This window comes from Hemiscyllium ocellatum, chromosome 20 (genome assembly GCF_020745735.1).
Source record: "Hemiscyllium ocellatum isolate sHemOce1 chromosome 20, sHemOce1.pat.X.cur, whole genome shotgun sequence".
Taxonomy (NCBI): domain Eukaryota; kingdom Metazoa; phylum Chordata; class Chondrichthyes; order Orectolobiformes; family Hemiscylliidae; genus Hemiscyllium; species Hemiscyllium ocellatum.
In genome coordinates, this window is record NC_083420.1 from 40,512,122 (window position 1) to 40,530,598 (window position 18,477).

The following is an 18,477-nucleotide window of genomic DNA, read 5'->3' on the forward strand; positions in this document are numbered from 1 at the left end:
GGCTTCTGGGTGTCCTTTATATATGTATTTATATATTATATATATAATTAAAGAAAGAGAAATTCTTTGTACAGATTTTAGAATTCAGTTTGGAGGATTTTGGTGCACAAACTTATGAGAGAGGCTAAAGTTTATAAGAACAGTAGAGCTGGTCAGGTTAAAAACAGCAGCTGTAAAGTTTTTGTGTTTTTTTTGGTCCAATTTTAGTCTCTTAATAGTTGGAGGACTCAAGATTTGTGCTGATTGGAGACACCCTTCCAGTAATCGAGGATATCATGCAGGTCCTCATCCTTGGCAAATTGCACCTTCTTCCTCAGGGCATGTCCCGCTGCCATGTACTCTTCCTCACTTTCTTTGTGCCTCTTCTTGTGCAGTCTGAAGCGTTCCCAGATTCCCAGAGGCTTGCTGCTATACTCTGGGCTGGATGTGTGGCTGAGATTATGATACTGAGGCGAGAGTTGGGAGTATGGCATTTCCCGCCGGGGCCGGCTGAGTGGCTCTAGGATGGAGGGTTTGCTGCGACTGATTGGTCCCTCTGGCTGTGCCTGCTCAACCTGGCACTGCCCTGGATATGTGTGGCGGTGCTCGCTGCGCTGCTGTGTCCGTGGGACTGTGGCTGGACTGCTAGCCGCGATCGGAGAGGCCTTCTCGATGTACTGTGCCTCGGATCTGCAGGCATGCCCTGGTACCGAGGTGTCAGAGTGGAAGGATCTGGGACTTTTTGCAGAGCCACTGGAGGAGGTGCTGGGGCGTTTTGGGGTGGCTTCAATACTACTGTGTCTCTGCAGTGGATGGTAACTCTCCTTTGAAATCGGCAACAGGAATCCAGGTTTGCTCTGGGGTTGCTGAGTGATCATTAGCACCTGGGGATCCACTGAGGCCATGGCCCCAGTCTTTCCTCCTTGGAAAGAGCCAGTCTCTGATTTCAGTGCATCAATGCAGTTATTGATGATCTGGTTCACCTTATCCACTTCTTTGGCAATGGTCGAGATCTCTGTGGCAGGACTCCGGCCCTGTCCACCTCCTTCCAAGTCTCTCCGATCAGAATGCTCCCCTGTTCTCACCTCAATATAGTTGCCCTTGGTGGTTTTGGGTGTTTCACTCAGTTCTTGAAGCTTATGTGACTCTGTATCTCCTGACAATGGCAGGAAAGGCATCCTGGGTGCAGCCTCACAGGCTGGCATTGGTTTCTGGACTAATTGAGAGATAGCGCTGGCTTCCATCTCCCCCCCATACTTCAGTTCAATAGCAGTTTTTGTCATGCTGCCAGATTTCTTGTGCTTTTCGTCTTGTTGTCTCTTCTTGCGCAGGCAATAATACACCAGGCCAAGTACTATGACCATCCCAAACAGACAGCCAAGGATAGTCATAATATAGTGCGTGGCAGTTGAAGGTGGGGGCACAGTGCCTCTTGTCTTGTTACTTCCTGTAGAGAACGTGACACAGGTTTGATTGTATCTTAAGGCATTCCGGATAGAAGCCACACAGTATGTGTAGGCAGTATGGGGCTGAAGCCTATCCAGCTTAATTACCTCTTGTTCTGTTTGCAACGTTTTTATATCTGCATAAAAGCTGTTGTTGTATTGCACCAGGATGTACATTTTACTGAATGGCCGGGGGATCTGCACCAACAAGGTGGCACTTGTATAGGTAACCTGTTCCACCTTTATTGCTGGTGAACGTGTTTCACGGGTAGGGGAGTGAAAGGTTATAATAGGAGTGGGATCATCACCTGAGGAGCAGTCTTCAGCTCCACAAGGGCTGTCTGAGGTGGTTGAAGTTGAGGGCATCTGGGTAGGCATGAACTTGGGATCAAAGGTGTTGGTGTCGTCGCATGTTGAGACCAGCAAGCTGTATGCACTTTGTGTCTGGCTTTGACTCAGCAATGCGTGACCTGCATAACGAGACGGAGATTCACACTGCATCCGATCGTAACTCCTGGTGGTGTTGTTGAACTGCACCAGCCATTTCAGGAAGCCCAGTAGATCACAGGAACAATAAAATGGATTGCCGTAGAGTTCACAAGTGGTGAGTTTGCTGAGACCCAGGAAGGTGGAACTTTCCAAAGTTTGCAACCGATTCATGGAAAGGTCGATGTTCATTACATTGGGACATTCCCAAAAGGAATTGGGGCTCACCACCTCAATGAGATTGGCCTGGAGATAGAGGTATTCAAGCCTGCCCAGTCCCCGCAGGATTCCCTCCGTGATGTTCCGAAGTTTATTGAATCCCAGTTGCAAAACACGCAGGTTGTACTGAGCAGAGAAGGCTCCATCCTCAATGTAAGAAATATCATTCTTGGTCAGATTGAGTTCTGTCAGGTTACCAAACCTGCTGAGCGAGGAATACTGGACGCTTTTGATCTTGTTCTCATTCAGCCGGAGGTCCACTATGGTATTGTTGATGTGCTGAGGAATGGATTCGTATGGTGGTTGGTTTTGGCTACAAATGGCCAGCCACACAAATCCTTTCTCCCCTTCAATGAGCCAGCAGTCACCATAAACACTAGCAGCATTCATCAACGAGGCTAGTGAGACCCAGAGAATGAAACTGTGCAGAGCCATCCCCTTGTGCTCTGGGGGCTTGTGAGCAAAAAGCTTTCAATAGCACTCACCTGCTCAACAAGTTAAAATATTTTGCAGGGCTCAAAGTGTACTCATGTTTTTGAACTGTTAATTAGTAAACTGGGGTGCAGTTATTTGCTTGCTTCATGACATTTTTCTTGTCCAGTTTTTCTCTATACACTGTTCTCTTTGAATTCTTTTGTGCACTGTATCCCCATCTGCAGACATTCCTTGAGATAGTTTCAACAGCTTGTCTTGGTTTTCCTAGGGAAGGGAAGAAAAGACAATATAATAAGGCTGATTTGAGATTGATCTTGATCATAATTAATTCCTATAAGAGTTTGGTCCTTACGTTTATCAGTTTTTCAATTGAAGTATGAAGGATTTATCACGTTTTGTTTTTGCTTGACATTCATGAGGCTTTCTATGGTTTGAAATAGTGGAAATCAAATATTTTGGTTATTTCAACAAGATGTCCAAAAAACTCCACGCCACTTGAGAACCAGGAGATGGGAGGCATAGGTTTGATTATTCTATCCTACTGGAGCCTTCCAATTTTTCAAGAAAACTTATCATTGCAGAGACATTGCAATATTCCCTCTGCACCCAGATATGAAGAACACCTCATTTCAGTGACCACATTCAAATTTCAAATCAAGAGGGATATAAAAAAGATTCACTATTATTTCTTTGCCATGAATCATGAGCAATTGGCTGTCCAGGTGACTCAATCAATAAATTGATGTGATATAGACCAGGAAGTTTCAGGTTCAATACTGAGGTTGGTTAATCTTAATCAGGATTTTACAACGAGCCATCACACACTTAAACTAGAGCGAGGAAAACCAATTAACTATGAGTCTGCTCACTATCCATTTAAGAAAGTAGACGTGGTGAATATAAGTATTAGATTTAGTTGTGCCAACCTCTCTGGTAAAATTGCCTTGCTCACTCTCAAATACAGAGCTCAACTATCTGCTATGCCTTTGTGGAGAACATTCTTCCTTCTGAAGGGTTGAAGTTTAACTCAATGAGCTGAATCTCATTCTCCCCAAGGAACAAGTTGTGCAGTGAGGACCTCATATAAATTGGGAGGAAAGCATGAAATAAAGAACTCATCACCTTTTTGAATCTCTTCTTGTTAAGGGCAAGAAGATTGAGGACAGCTTTTTGGTCAATTCCAGTCCTTGTGATTAATTAGTGATTACTTAGGGGCCCCTTCACTCTGCCTGGGTGGCTCTAGGGGCTCAGGGTTTGCTCTTGATTGGAAAACTACTGGAACTACTCCTCTTGCCCTCCGTGTCAATCATTGACCCCTTTCACCCTCTAACCCATTTGCTGGAGGCTGTCGAACTAACTTTGGGGGAATCTGTCCCCTCATCTCTCATCTGGAGCCTTCTGCAGTCCCAACCATTGCTACACTCCTGGTGGCTCTACTGGGACCAAAGAGTTGTCAGCCCATTAGCACTGGCAACTTTTGGAGGCAGGTGCTTTGTTTTTAAAGACAATAAAGCCTTGACAGCAGGCAGTTAACTGTGTTATTTAATCCTGTCAAGGCTCCTGAAAAGGGCCACAGTAGGGTTGCCTTCATATTTCTGGGGCCACTGCTACACACACTAACTTCAACTGAAATGCGTATAAAAATCTAGGCTGAAACTCCAGTGCAGTAGAAAGGGTGTGCTGTATTGTTGGAAGTCCGGTGTTTCAGATGCGACAATGGATCTGGTCTGCCCTTTTGGTCCCAATCCCATTTTATGCATGGCTCTTTCTTTCTTCCAAGGGCCAGGATTAGATCACAAAGTAATACTTGTAACTGTTGCATATTGTTTGCAAACAATTTGGATGAGTCCAATTTGAAACAGAGGGAATTACCTCTTCCAAACTGAATAGTGACGTGATGATAATATAGCTGCCTTCAGATTTCCAATTTATTACTGATTTAGCAGTAACACTTGCATGAGTGAGAAAGAGAAGTAGAATTTAGGAAACAGTACTAGCCATAAAAATTGCTTTGCTCTTGTCATAGAGTCATAGACATGTACAGCACAGAAACAGACCCTTTGGTCCAACTCATTCATGCCAACCAGATAATCTAACCTAATCTTGTCCCATTTGCCAGCACTTGGCCCATATCTCCCTAAACCATTCCTATTCATATACCCATCCAGTTGCCCTTTAAATGCTGTAGTTGTACTAGCCTCCATGACTTTCTCTGGCAGCTCATTCCATACACACACTAAGATCTGCATGAAAAATTTGTCCTTTAAGTCCTGTTTATATCTTTCCCCTCTCACACTAAACCTATGCTCTTGAGTTTTGAACTCTCTCACATCAGGGAAAAGACCTTATCTATTTACCCTGTGTCCCTCATGATTTTATAAACTTCGATAAGGTCACTCCTCAGCCTCTGACACTCCAGGAAAGTAGCCCCAGCCTACTCAGCCTCTCCCTATAGCTCAAATCCTCCAACTCTTGCAACATCCTTGTAAATCTTTTCTGAACCCTTTCAAGTTTCACAACATCCTTCCAATAGGAAGGAGACCAGAATTACATGCAATATTCCAAAAGTGGCCTAACCAATGCCCTGCATAGCCACAACATGACCTCCCAACTCCAATACTCAATGTTTTGACCAATAATGGAAAGCAGATCAAATGCCTTCTCCACTATCCTATCTACCTGCAATTCTACTGTCATGGAATTATGAACCTGCACTGCAAGGACTCTTTGTCCAGCAACACTCCCCAGGACCTTACCATTAAGTGTATAAGTCCTGCTAAGATTTGTTTTCCCAAAATGCAGCTCCTCACATTTATCTAAATTAAACTCCATCTGTCACTCCTCAGCCCATTGACTCATCTGATCAAGATCCCGTTGTACTCTGAGGTAACCATCTTCGCTATCCACCACACCTCCAATTCTGGTGTCATCTGCAAATTTACTAACTATACCTCCTATGTTCACATCCAAATCATTTATATAAATGACAAAAAGCAGTGGAACCAGTACTGATCCTTGTGGCATTCCACTGGTCAAAGGCCTCCAGTCTGAAAAGTAACCCTCCACCATCACCCTCTGTCTTCTACATTCACGTCAGTTCTGTATCCAAATGGCTAGTTTTTTTAGATTAGATTACTTACAGTGTGGAAACAGGCCCTTTGGCCCAACAGGTCCACACCAACCCACCGAAGTGCATACCCCTACTCCTACATTTACCCCTTACCTAACACTACGGGCAATTTAGCATGGCCAATTCACCTGACCCGCACATCTTCGGACTGTGGGAGGAAACCGGAGCACCCGGAGGAAACCCACGCAGACACGGGGAGAACATGCAAACTCCACACAGTCAGTCGCCTGAGGCGGGAATTGAACCCGGGTCTCTGGCACTGTGAGGCAGCAGTGCTAACCACTGTGCCACCGTGCCGCCCATGAGATCTAACCGTGCTAACTAGTTTACCATGAAGGACCTTGTCAAATGCCTTACTGAAGTCTATATAGATCATATTTACCACTCTGTCATCATCAATCCTCTTTGTTACTTCTTCAAAACACTCAATCAAGTTCATAGATTCATTACAGTGTGGAAGCAGGCTATTTGGCCCAACAGGTCCACACCGACCCTCCAAAGAGCAACCCACCCAGACCCATTCCCCAACTCTATTACTCTAGATTTACTCCAGACTAATGCATCTAACCCACACATGCCTGAACACTATGGGCAATTTAGCATGACCAATTCACCTAACCTGCACATATTTTGAATTGTGGGAGAAAACCAGAGAACCTGGAGGACACCCACGTGGACAATGTGCAAACTCCATGCAGACAGTCACCCGAGGCTGGAATCGAACCCAAGTCCCTGGCACTGTGAGGCAACAGTGCTAACCACTGAGCCACCATGCTGCCCCCAACCACCGCCTTGTGGTTAGACATGATTTTCCACGCACAAAGCCATGGTGACTACCCCTAATCAGGCCTTGCCTTTTCAAATACATGTAAATCCTATCCCTTAGGATTCCCTTCAACAACTTGCCCACCACTGATGTCATGCTCACCAGTCCATAATTCCCTGGCTTTTCCTTACCACCTTTTTTAAATAGTGGCACCACATTAGCCAACCTCCAGTCTTACAGCATCTCACCTGTGACTATCGATGGTGCAAATATCTCAGCAAGAGGCCCAGCAATCACTTCCCCACCTTCCCACATATTTCAAGGTATATCTAATCAGGTCCTGGGGATTTATCCACTTTTATGTGTTTCATGACATCAAACACCTCCCCCTCTGTAATATGGACATTTTTCATGATGTCACCATCTATTTCCTCACATTCTATAAATCTTTCCTTTGATCATTCTCATATGTTCAGTAATAAAAATAACTTGCATTTATATGATCTTCTTAAGATAATAAAACATTCCCTTCATCAGAGGATTAGATCAGAAGACCATCAGAAATAGGAACAGGAGTAGGCCATTTAGCCCTTGAAGCCTATTTTTCTATTTAGTAGGATCATGGCTGGTCTGACATTCCTCACATCCACCTTCCTGCCCTTTTCCCTTGATTTTCTGACTGATCAAAAATTTATCTATCTTAACCTTAAATATACACAAGGTCTCTGCCCCACAAATTCTCTGTGGCAAGGAGTTTCCAGGACTCAAAAACCTCTGAGAGACAAAATTCCTCCTCATCTCAGTCTTCCATTAGCACGGCTTTAGTCTGAGATATGCCTTCTGGTCCTAATTATCAGACCAAATCACATGAAGAGATATTAGGACAGGTGAACAAGGTTTGGTAAAGATGCAGGTCTTGAAAAGTACCCTAAAAGAGAAGTGGTGAAAAGGGAGGAAAGTTTAGGGAAGAAGTTTTAGAGCTTAGAACCTAAGCATCTGCTAGCATGGCTCACATTGATACAGTAATTAAAACTGGCCAGGCATAAAAGGTCAGGATTGGACAAGCACCGAAGTCTCAGATAGTGGCAGAGCTGGAGAAGGTTACTTTGATAGGACTGAGCCAGGGACAAACTGCTAGATCATCAAATAGGATCAAAATGTTAAAAAACTGCTAAAGTACTCTATATGAATATGTTTATGAGACAGAGAGTTGGAAGAAGGGAAACATTTTCAGCATGGCAACTAGTGAGTGCCAGACGGATCGATGCTGGGGCCAGAATTATTTACAACATATAAAATATTGACTTGGATGAAAGAAATCATGAATTATCACCAAGTTTGCAGACGATACAAAAATAAATGGGAAGATAAGTGCTAACGATGTCACAAAGAATCTATAGATGGATATAGACAGGTTTCGTGAGTGGGAAAAATGATGTTATACACTTTTACAGGAAGAATAGAGGAGCTGGTTATTATTTAAATGGTGAAAGACTGCACTCAAAATTAATCCAGTCCAACCAATGGAAACCATTGGGTGTATGAGAGGCAAGTGGGTACAATGGATTGGGAAAGCACACTAAACGATGTGAAGGTCAACAGACAATGGTTAGTATTTAAAAAAATACTACAAGGTCTACAACAGACATACATTCCTCTAAAACACAAACACCAAAAGAAAAGATAAATTGTTGTTGAAAGAAGTTAAAGATTGAGTTAGATCAAAGGAAGTGGCTTTTCAGAATGTCAGAATCATAATAGCCTCTATGGATTAGAAGCAATTTTAAGACCCAGCAAAAGAGAAATAAGAAACTGATGAGGAAAGTGAAAAGAGAATATGAATGCACGCAAGTGGGGAACATGAGTAAGGACTATAAATGTTTCTACTGATATTTGACAGGACAAAGACTAGCAAGGATGAATATGGACCTATTACAGGGGAGGACAGAAGAATACATAGTAGAGAACAGGGAAATGCAGAAAGGAAACAATTGATTTTCACCTGTTTTGCAAACAACATGGAAAAACATCACTGAAAATATTGGGTGGCACTTGCGTAACTGAAGAGTGCAACAGAATCAATATTAGTAAAGAGGTTGTATTTAGAACTTTAGCTGTTTTTAGGGTTAATAAATCTGGACCAGATGAGCTTAACCTCAAAGTGTTGAAGGAACAAGCTGTAGAAATAGTAGATGTTTTGATAGTTGAATATTCAAATTTCTACAGATTCAGTTCAGCTGACTAGAAGGTGGCAAATGTAACCCCACTATTTAAGAAAGAGAGTAGAGAATTATAGGCCTGTTAACTGTCAGTAGTAAGGAAAAGGTTGAATCTATTCTTCAGGATGTGACAACAGAGCATGTAGGAAATAATCCAAAAATTGGGCACAGTCAACATGGATTTATGTAAAGCAAATCATATTGGACAGATGTTATGCAGGTTTTGAGGATGATGCTTGTTACATAAACAAAGGATGTAGTGCATTTGGATTTTCAGAAGGATTTTTGATAAAGTTCAACACAAGAGATTTGTAAATACAATTAGATGGTTAGGATTGGAGATAGTATGGATTGGGAGTTGTTTAAAAGATATAAAGCAGATATAGGAATAAGCAGATCAGGATGGTGTACCAAAAACAGTCAGTGCTAGGTCTAACTGTTCACAATCTATACTGATGATTTGGATGTGAGGACCAATTATAATATTTCAAAATTTGCTAATGACACTTAATTGGCTGCATATTTAACCTGTGGGGAGGATTCAAGAAAGCTTCAGGAGGACATGGACAGGCTAGGTAAACAGTTTAGAGCATGACAGCTGGAGTGTGATGCAAATACATGTGAAGGTTATTCAGTTTGGTACAAAAAACAGCAAGATAAATATTTCTTTAGTGATGAGAGTTTGGGAAGCAATAGTGTCCAAACAGATTAGGGTGCCATTGTCCTTGCCATTAAAAGCTAGCAAGGTGTAGCAAACAATTGGAATAGAAAACAATATCATTATTCAAATTTCAAGGAAATTTGAGTACAGAAGAAGTTTTTTTTTATTTCAAAAATATACTTTATTCATAAATTAATTTGATGGTCTGTAGAGTTGGTCATGCCATACATATGTAAACATTTACATACAGAGATCAGAATTTATCATTGTTATATACAGGTCTGTACATTTTTCAATCATATGCCCATATATTTAGCTGAGGCATCAGCAGAGCCCAAATGACTGCATGGGCCCCCTGTTCTTCTTTAGGCAGGCAGATGTTACACGGTGGTCTTTCCCCACCGCGCCTTGGCGGCAGCTGCCCCAAGCTTCAGCGCATCCCTCAACATGTAGTCCTGCACCTTGGAATGTGCCAGTCTGCAACACTCAGTCGGGGTCAACTCCTTCGGCTGGAAGATCAACAGGTTTTGGACCGCCCAGAGAGCGTCCTTCACCGAATTGATGATCCTCCAGGCGCAGTTGATGTTCGTCTCGGTGTGCGTCCTGGGGAACAGGCTGTGGAGCACGGAGTCCTGCGTCACGGCGCTGCTCAGGATGAACCTCAACAAACACCACTGCATTCCTCTCCAGACTTCTTCTGCGTAGGCACATTCCAGAAGGAGGTGTGTGACAGTCTCTTCCCCCCTGCAGCCGCTTCGAGGGCAGCGTGTGGTGCGGCTGAGAGTCTGGGCGTGCATAAGGGATCTCACAGGCAGAGCCCTTCTCACCACTAGCCAAGCCATGTCTTGGTGCTTGTTGGAAAGTTCTGGCAATGAGGCATTCTGCCAACTGGCTTTGACAGTCTGCTCAGGGAACTGCTCGATAGGATTCGCCCTCTCCTTTTCCCGAAGAGTCTCAAGGACACTACGTGCTGACCACTTCCTGATGGACTTGTGGTCAAAGGTGTTTTTCTTCATAAACTTCTCCACAAAGGACAGGTGATACGGAACGGTCCAACTACTTGGAGTGTTCCATGGCAGCGAGGCCAGGCCCATCCTTCGCAACACTGGGGACAGGTAGAACCTCAGTACATAGTGACACTTGGTGTTTGCGTACCGGGGAAGTCTTGCAGTTGTGAAGAGCCTCAGTAAGACTTCTCCTGGAGTACTGGGTTGAGTTTTGTTTGCCTTATGTTATGAACGATATATTTTCCATAGATGGTGTCCAACAGAGGGTCACCAGATTAATCTCTGGGATGATGGGAGTTTGGATTTTATGAAGAGAGATTGAAGAAACTATGTCTGTATTCACAAGAATTTTGAAGAAAGTGCAAAGAAGTTTTACAGGGTGTTACATGGTGCACATCGATTGGATGATTCCACTAGATGACTCTAGAACCAGAGGATATAATCTTTGGATAAGGGGCAGACCACTTAATACTAGAATGAAGAGGAGAAAATTCTTTACACAGCAGGTAATGAATCTTTGGAATTCTCCCCCAGGGGACTGTTGAAGGTCAATCATTGACAAGGTTTAAGACAGAAATCAATAAGTGCCTGGACGATAAAGACTTTAACATGCATGGAAACAGTGCAGGAGAATGAGGAGATGATCAGCCATGCAGTAGAATGGCAGGGCAGACTTGGTGGGCTGAATTGCCTACTTCTGTTCCTGTTTTTCTCGAGGGCAGTGATGTCTAGTGAATGGAATCTAGTGCAGGTTAGGATATGAACTTAATAGTAACTTTATCAGAAGTGAAGGCAGAAACCACTGGAAGGTCTATGGACTGTAATTGCTTTTTTTTAAAATAATTAACTTTGGTGAGAAATGGGTGATTGATTATATGAGCTTATGAAAAGCATCTAAAATATTGAATGAGTCTAGGTGGTACCTACTAATTTGTTGGGTGTGCTATTTAGGTAGTTTTAATCATTCCACTACATTATAAAACAATCTTCCCTTGAGCTTCCATCAATCTACAATCACTCCAGCATACATTTTCACATTCCCCAACTTGCCCCATGTGAATGAAGATGCCAGTTTCAATTGGATATAAGATTGAATCAATCACAGTTTCTATTTTATTCAGTCCTTCAAGCAAGAGCTGTATCTTAACTCTAGCTGGGCAGGGATCAGATTGAATCTAAGGTGAACTCTTTCTGACCATTAACCAGAGACAAGGTGATCTCCTTGACCAGTTTTGATTCCCTAATATGGCTTGTGAGGAATTCTTCAGATTTTTATTGTTTTTGCAAATGACATGTGGTTTTAAATCTTTTTGTCCCCTCTCCCGGGAAAGCGTGGTTCGCAGGTGAGGTGGGAAGTGTGAAGCACAAGGCATCATACGTGTAAGATTGGTGAATGGACCAAAGTGTATTTTCCTGCTTGTCAAAATTCATACGTTGAGACAGCAGTGTGAGATCAAATCTTCCTTGCAATCTGTTTGCAGAGCCTTCTGCATTTTTTTGCAATAGAACTTTGTAACTGGGGCCGAGGTTTTGAATGGGCTAGATCACAAAGACACACAGTAGCGTTTCTGGATTGTGTATGTATACATTTTCATATTCATTCTTGGGATGTGGACATCACTGACATTTGTTGCTAATCCACTATTATGAAGTTAGCAATGAACCTACTTCTTGAACCATTGCAGTCTGCTGATGAAGGTGCTCCCAGAAAGCAGTACGATAGTGTTCCTACAGATGGTGAAGGAAAGCTGATGTACTTCCAAGTTGGGGGTTGTGTGATTTGAAAAGAAAGAAAGACTAATATTTATGTAAGGCTTTTGTGACCGCCAAATTACTTTACAGAGTATACAGGGAAATTTGAGGTGACTGTGTTCTTATTTTTCTGTTTCTTTGTTCCTCTAGGTTTGAGAAATGTTTTTGAAGAACATTTTGAAGATGCTACATTATATCTAATATACTGTGCACATTGTTGTCACTATGTGCTAGTAATGGAGGGAATTGATGTTGAAGGATTTTTATCTGGTGGATGAAATATCCTTATATTTCAGTCTTGGGTGCCCTCAGATTAGATGTAGAATGTTTCAAATCAAAGGCAAGCTCTCCTCTGCTGCTTTAGTTAGTTTAGTTCCAACAAAGTAACTCATAAGCCATACACCAGAAGGGCCCGGAGTGCCACTTCCTCTCTTCTTCAGAGAACTGAGCTCCTTTTCAGAGCAGTGGGGTTGTCTGAACTCAGTGACTTCATGTTAGGGACTGTAACCACTGACTCAGCTTGTTGTTGCATGTTTATTTGTAAAGCATTATAAAACCAATTTGCTCTTCTAACTGCATGGGGCCCTCAGTATATAAGGTATAAAAGAGGAGAACATTAATCACAGTGTTTGTGGGACTAACAGTGCACAATAGTGCTAACACTGTCGTCCACCAGACTGAGTTAGTGTAACTGATACTGTGATTAATGCCTACTCTATTAAATACTGCAGTGTTAGCCTTGTGTACAATGTACAATTTGTGTTTATTCAGCATAGTAAGGGTCAGAACATCAATCGTTGCTTGAGTATTAAACCAAGTACAGCTTCCATTTATTTAGCATAATAAGAGTTACTGTATTGTTGCTTACCAGAGGTGATTTATGACACTAGTCACCACAATTAATTAAATTTCAACATAGTCTACACAAGTCATTCTAAGCCAGCAAAGGAGGACAGTAATATCCCTCAACAAGACAGCCTCTTGTCTACTAAATCAGGGCAACACTGAGACAATAGGTCAAAAGCAAAATACTGCAGATGCTAGACTTCTGAAATAAAAACAGAAAATGCTAGAAATACTGAGCAGATCTGCCAGCATCAGTGGAGAAAGAGGGACATGCACTACCTCTTCCAGATTATATGTATATATTTTTATGTTCATTCTTGGGAAGTGGGGCATCACTGGCAAAGTGCATTACTCATCCACAGTTGCAAAGATAGTGGTGAATTTTCTGCTTGAGCCAATGCAGTCTATGTGATGAAGGTGTTGCCACAATGTGGTTAATATTTCATGTCTGTGACCTTTCATCAGAGCTGCATGAAAGGTTTGAAGAAAGGTTATAGCCCTGTTAAATTATCTTTGTTCCCCTCTCCACAGCAGCAATAATGTTTTAGTTTTGATCACTGGGTCTGTTAACTGATCTAACCAGAGGGAATGTTACAGCAACTACCATTAACCTTACTGCACCTGGACTAGCTGTGAGAACTAAATTGATGAATGATTTTCCTATTAACCACTGTTCAGTGAACTATGCTTGAAACTGTTCCTGGTAGTCAATAAGGTTAGAATCAGTTGTAGCTATAAACAGTGTGATCAAATAGCACTCCGACATTTACCATAACCTGTGAAAAATGAACATGAGGACAGAGTAAATGAGGGATAACCTGCCTCTTGGGCAGTTCAGTAAACTAGATGTCTTTTCTCTCTGATCACCCAGGAAAATGTGACATGTTTGGCTCCTTGTGTTTCAAGCGTACAACAAAGCAGTGTGTTCAGCTGTTGCAGGGTTTTATTTTCATGAAGTTTGGATGTCTGCCTACAGTGTATATATGCCACATGGTAGAGGTCTTGTGGTTACAGTATACTGGAAGGGTTATTTATACATGATTACATTTCAGTCCAAACATCCCCTTTTTATACAAAAAGAAAAAAAACATACATCACCATGTGCATTTTGAGTTACTGAAATTACCAAATATATATACAATTGTTTTTATGCCTCAGCAGTTTACTATTCCCATCAGTCTATGTGTATGCATTGCATACATAATCCTTAACTCATGTTTACTAGTACATATACGTATTGTTATCATTAACTGTTCATTCGGACGTTGTTGTTCCCTCAGAGTGTGTCATTCCAGTGCCATTTGGTGTTGCTGTGGCTCTTGTTACTGTTCTTTCTCTGTTGTTGGGTTGCTGTCATCCTCAGAATCTGATGGTTGATGTGTGATCTGTACAGACGGTGCATTAACCTCTTCCTGATCAGCTGCATGCAGTTAAGGATCAGCTTCTCCAGTTGGGCGCTTTTGCCTGTGGTTGCATTAGTATATCTGGTCATTCACTTCTATTGCATGCGATCAAGGTGACAACTGCTACACAGATGTCTCAAGGTGCCACTTTTGTGCTGTCTTTTCTTGAGAATATTGATGATTTCTTCCCAGCTACTCTCTAATATTCAACTCTGTCAATGACTTTACAATCCTGTCAGTGAAATTTAGCTTTCTGTCATTTCACCTTGATTTTGTTACTCATGCCTGTATTACTTCTGGCTTCAATAGCCTTTTGATATTGGAAGAGAAGTTTGCTTGCGGTATGACATTATTCTTTGTACCAGACTACTTTCCGTGCCTTTGGGATGTATGTTTCTCCACACCAGTATTATCGGTGTGCTCAATTTCTTTATGATCAGTTTGGTGATTTTCATTGTTACCTCAGCTTTTCCATTTGCCTGTAGATGGTGTGAAAATGATGTATGGAGTTGAATTTACCAATCTTTCAAGAAGTGACTGAATTCTTCAGTGTGAACTGAGGGCTATTGTTGCTCATCACAATGTCAGGAATGCCATAATGGCTGAAGTGTGCTTTCAGCCATTCAATAATCTTAGTAGCAATCATTGGATGGAAGTCTACCGTGGCAGTATAAAGTTTTTATTTACAAGTTGGTGAGTAAAAAGGCCTATTCCCACTGTATCCATGTTCTGTGTGGGATGTTGTGTCATCAGTGGCTCTCTTTAGGTTGCTTAGCTTAGTATTCATTGGCTGATGTGGCCCTTGATTTCATTACTCATGTTTGGCCAGTAGAGCACATCCTTTGCCTTTTTCAGACTTGATTCAATTCCTTGGTGACTTAGCATGTGTATTAGCATCCCTCCTCCCAAATTCTTCAAAATAATCATTCTATTTCCGTTCCTAATCGCACAAGTTCATAGATTTCAATGTGCCTTCTTGATCTGTCAATTCATCTCTAAATGCCCAAAATTCTCTTACAGCAACGGATGTGTCTTTGATACTCTGGCCATTCTTTTATCAACAGCAGTTGAGGTTTACATCTTATTGGGCGGTTTACTTGATTTCAGCAAGACGCTTGTCTGCTCCATTCTGGGCTGACGACTTCCAGAGCATGGCAAGCTGCTATTTCATGTTGAATCTACTACAAATGTCTTTTAGCATAAAGGTTCCAGCTTTAGACTTGCTCTGGCTGGTATTTGTTTTCCATCTTTAATCTGCAATTCCAGAGCCTTCTTCACGTGATTACAATCGGCTCACGGGGAGGAAGGTCCTCTCAGCATAAGTATGGTGTCCTCATATAGTGTATTCCTAACTTTACTTTCATGGGATTTATTTTTGGATTGTCATGTTGAGCCATTTTACAGGACTGCAAAGGTCACTATGTTGCTTGATGCCGCAGTGTCCATCTGAGGCATGATGCTAACACAATTCTCCTTCTGCTGTTCTCATTCCAACAGTCACAAATTATGTCTCACCTATTAATTTGACTGAAGTGACTTGTTGTATGATTTTCTTTTTTGTTGCCCATCCCAAGAATCAACTACATTACTGTGGGTCTGGAGTCACATATAGATTAGACCAAATAAGGACAATAGTACATTAGACTCTTCATTCCAGATTTTTATTGAATTCAGTTCAACAAATCATGCCATAGCTGGATTTGAATCTAGATTCCCAAATTCTAGCATGTAATGCCCAGGACTTTGCCTGGGTCTCTGGTTAATAATCTATCAATAATATCACTAGGCTATCACCTCCATGATGTATAAAGTGATTTGTCTGAATTTTCAGCCATTATTTCTCTTGTGGTCATCTGTATTTCCTTATTGTGCTTCTTTTTAGTCAAACGCACGTGTGAAAAATTGCCTCTTGCAGTGAGAATATTGCTTTTCTCAGACTAGATATGCCATCTTCTTTACATGATGTTTTCCACAGTTCTTGCAGTCTACCCTTGTCTATGATTATTCTACCCTTTGTGTCTCAAAGATCTGCCAGAAGAATGGTCTGTTCTGCCACGAAGCTGCTCTAGCTGTTGATTCACGACCTTAGAACATTTGAGTATGGCAATTGCTCTCCCAAGAGTAAGCTTCTCTGCATTCAGTAGGCATGATTTTACTTCTAGGTCTCTTACGTCTAATACAACCCTGTCTTTAATTAGATCATCTTTTAATCGCACAAGTTCACAGATTTCTGTGAGCTGGATTAATAATGTCATCATCAGTTGACTGTTTTCCACTTTGTTCCCAAATACTAAATACACAGTGTTCATACATGAGATTCATTTGGGGCTGAATATATGCCTTCAAAGCTTTAGAAAAAAAAATCTGCTGTGTTTTATTTCCTGTTCTTCAAAAAGTTTTGGGGTGATATATTTTGAAACAGTGTCTTCCCAACATTGATAGAAGTGTTGTGAATTCTAATTATTCTCATTTACCCAACAAATCTATTACTATTTCATACTTCTGTCATTGTGCACAGATGAAATTCCAATTTGACTTCAAATCCTCTATCATTTGAACAGGAGCTGGCGGGAGAAACACTGCAGCCATTTTCTCTTAACAAATGCTTTAATTGTACCTGGCCTCATTGTTTTTCTTAGTGGCATCCTACAGCTCTGAATATATCTGTGTCTCCTTGTCAGCAATAGTGCTTTCTTATAACTTGACAACAGTCACCACATTGACACCATGTCTCAAGTGTACATTACAGCAATGTGTTTAACAGGAGGACTTCATTTTAGTGAAACTTAAAATGTCTGCCTTCAACATGCATGCCTCACGATAGAAGCCACGTGACTATGGCAGACTAGCAGGGGCATGTGTACGTGATTGCATTTCAATTGAAACATTTTGTTTAAGCCAGGATGATGGCGTTAACACTAGGGTCGGGTTCCTTTATTTATCTTCCCCAGTGGACCTCTCATCCATGCTTAAAGTTTTGCCAATGAAGTAGGAAACAGCTGCTGCTCCTCAGAAGGTGGCAACAATACCTCAAATGGATTGCTAACCCATCAGGCTTGTCCTGGACATGCCAGAATATGAAGATTAATCCCCTGGACTGAGTATGGGCAAACTCAAGATAAACATAGAAAAAGTATCAATTTGTATTTTGATAATGCTCCTAGAGTAGTAAATATACCTAGGTGGTTCACAGGAATATTATCAAACATACTGTAACATTGATTTTAGAAGAGGTGGCCACAATCTTTGTTAAGGGGGTAACCTTTAAGGAGAATCTTATTAAGGAGAGGTATTGGAATTCAAGGAGGGAATATCAGACTTTGAGACCTAGGCAAATGAAGGGATGGCCTTCAATGGTGGCCCCAATTGATACCGAAAATGCTTAAGCGGTTAGAATTGGAAGAATACAGAGACTTTCAGAAAAAGTGTCATTGGACCCAAAACATTAACTCTGCTTTCTTTTCACAGAAGGTGCCAGACCTGCTGAGTTTCTCCAGCAATTTCTGGTTATGCTTCACATTTCCAGAATCTGCAGTTCTTTGTTTTATTTAACAATTCCAGGAGATTGCAGAGAGAGGGAAGGAAAAGGCCAGGGAATCATTTTTAAAGATTGTATTTTTAATTTTAATTATATGAAGCATTTTATTTCTTACTGATTACAAGCATTAGATTGCATGAATATTTGGATCCCTTAACAGAACATTCCTGGTATTTATTGTGTAGCTTGAAATTTCATTTAAAGGCCATTACAGCAGGTACGCAACTTTCCAGTATTCTAGCATATGAAAACAAAAGGAAAAATTATGAAAAGCACAGAGGTCACAATGCCTTTTGAACTAGTGTCAACAATTTATCTGGTGTTAAACACACCTTATTATCAGTGTGTCGTTTTTGTAAATAAGCTGAGAAAGAATGGAAGGCAGTGAGTGGGATGACGATCATTCATGGCTATCCCCTGGCAATTGGCCAAAAAGGATCAGGTAATTGACTCGGTGCATGTTACTTGCCCCTGGAAATATAATATAACAATAAATGCCAGGCTTTAGAGAATAGGAGCACTCAGGAAAGGAGGTCCTGAGGGAAACATGTAGAGCCAGTGGATTCTGTGTGGAATAACAGTGCTGTAACC

At 41.5% G+C, this 18,477-nt stretch overlaps 1 protein-coding gene across 1 annotated transcript; it reads right to left on the reverse strand.

Annotated features, from left to right (window-relative positions):
- Positions 1 to 227: 227 nt before the first annotated feature.
- On the reverse strand, positions 228 to 16,603 carry elfn1a (extracellular leucine-rich repeat and fibronectin type III domain containing 1a). Its single transcript, XM_060840991.1, has 2 exons — positions 16,520 to 16,603; positions 228 to 2,582 (listed from the first exon to the last, which is right to left on the reverse strand). The coding sequence occupies exons 1-2, from the start codon at positions 16,601 to 16,603 to the stop codon at positions 228 to 230; spliced, it is 2,439 nt and encodes an 812-aa protein (XP_060696974.1).
- Between the last annotated feature and the right edge of the window lie 1,874 nt (positions 16,604 to 18,477).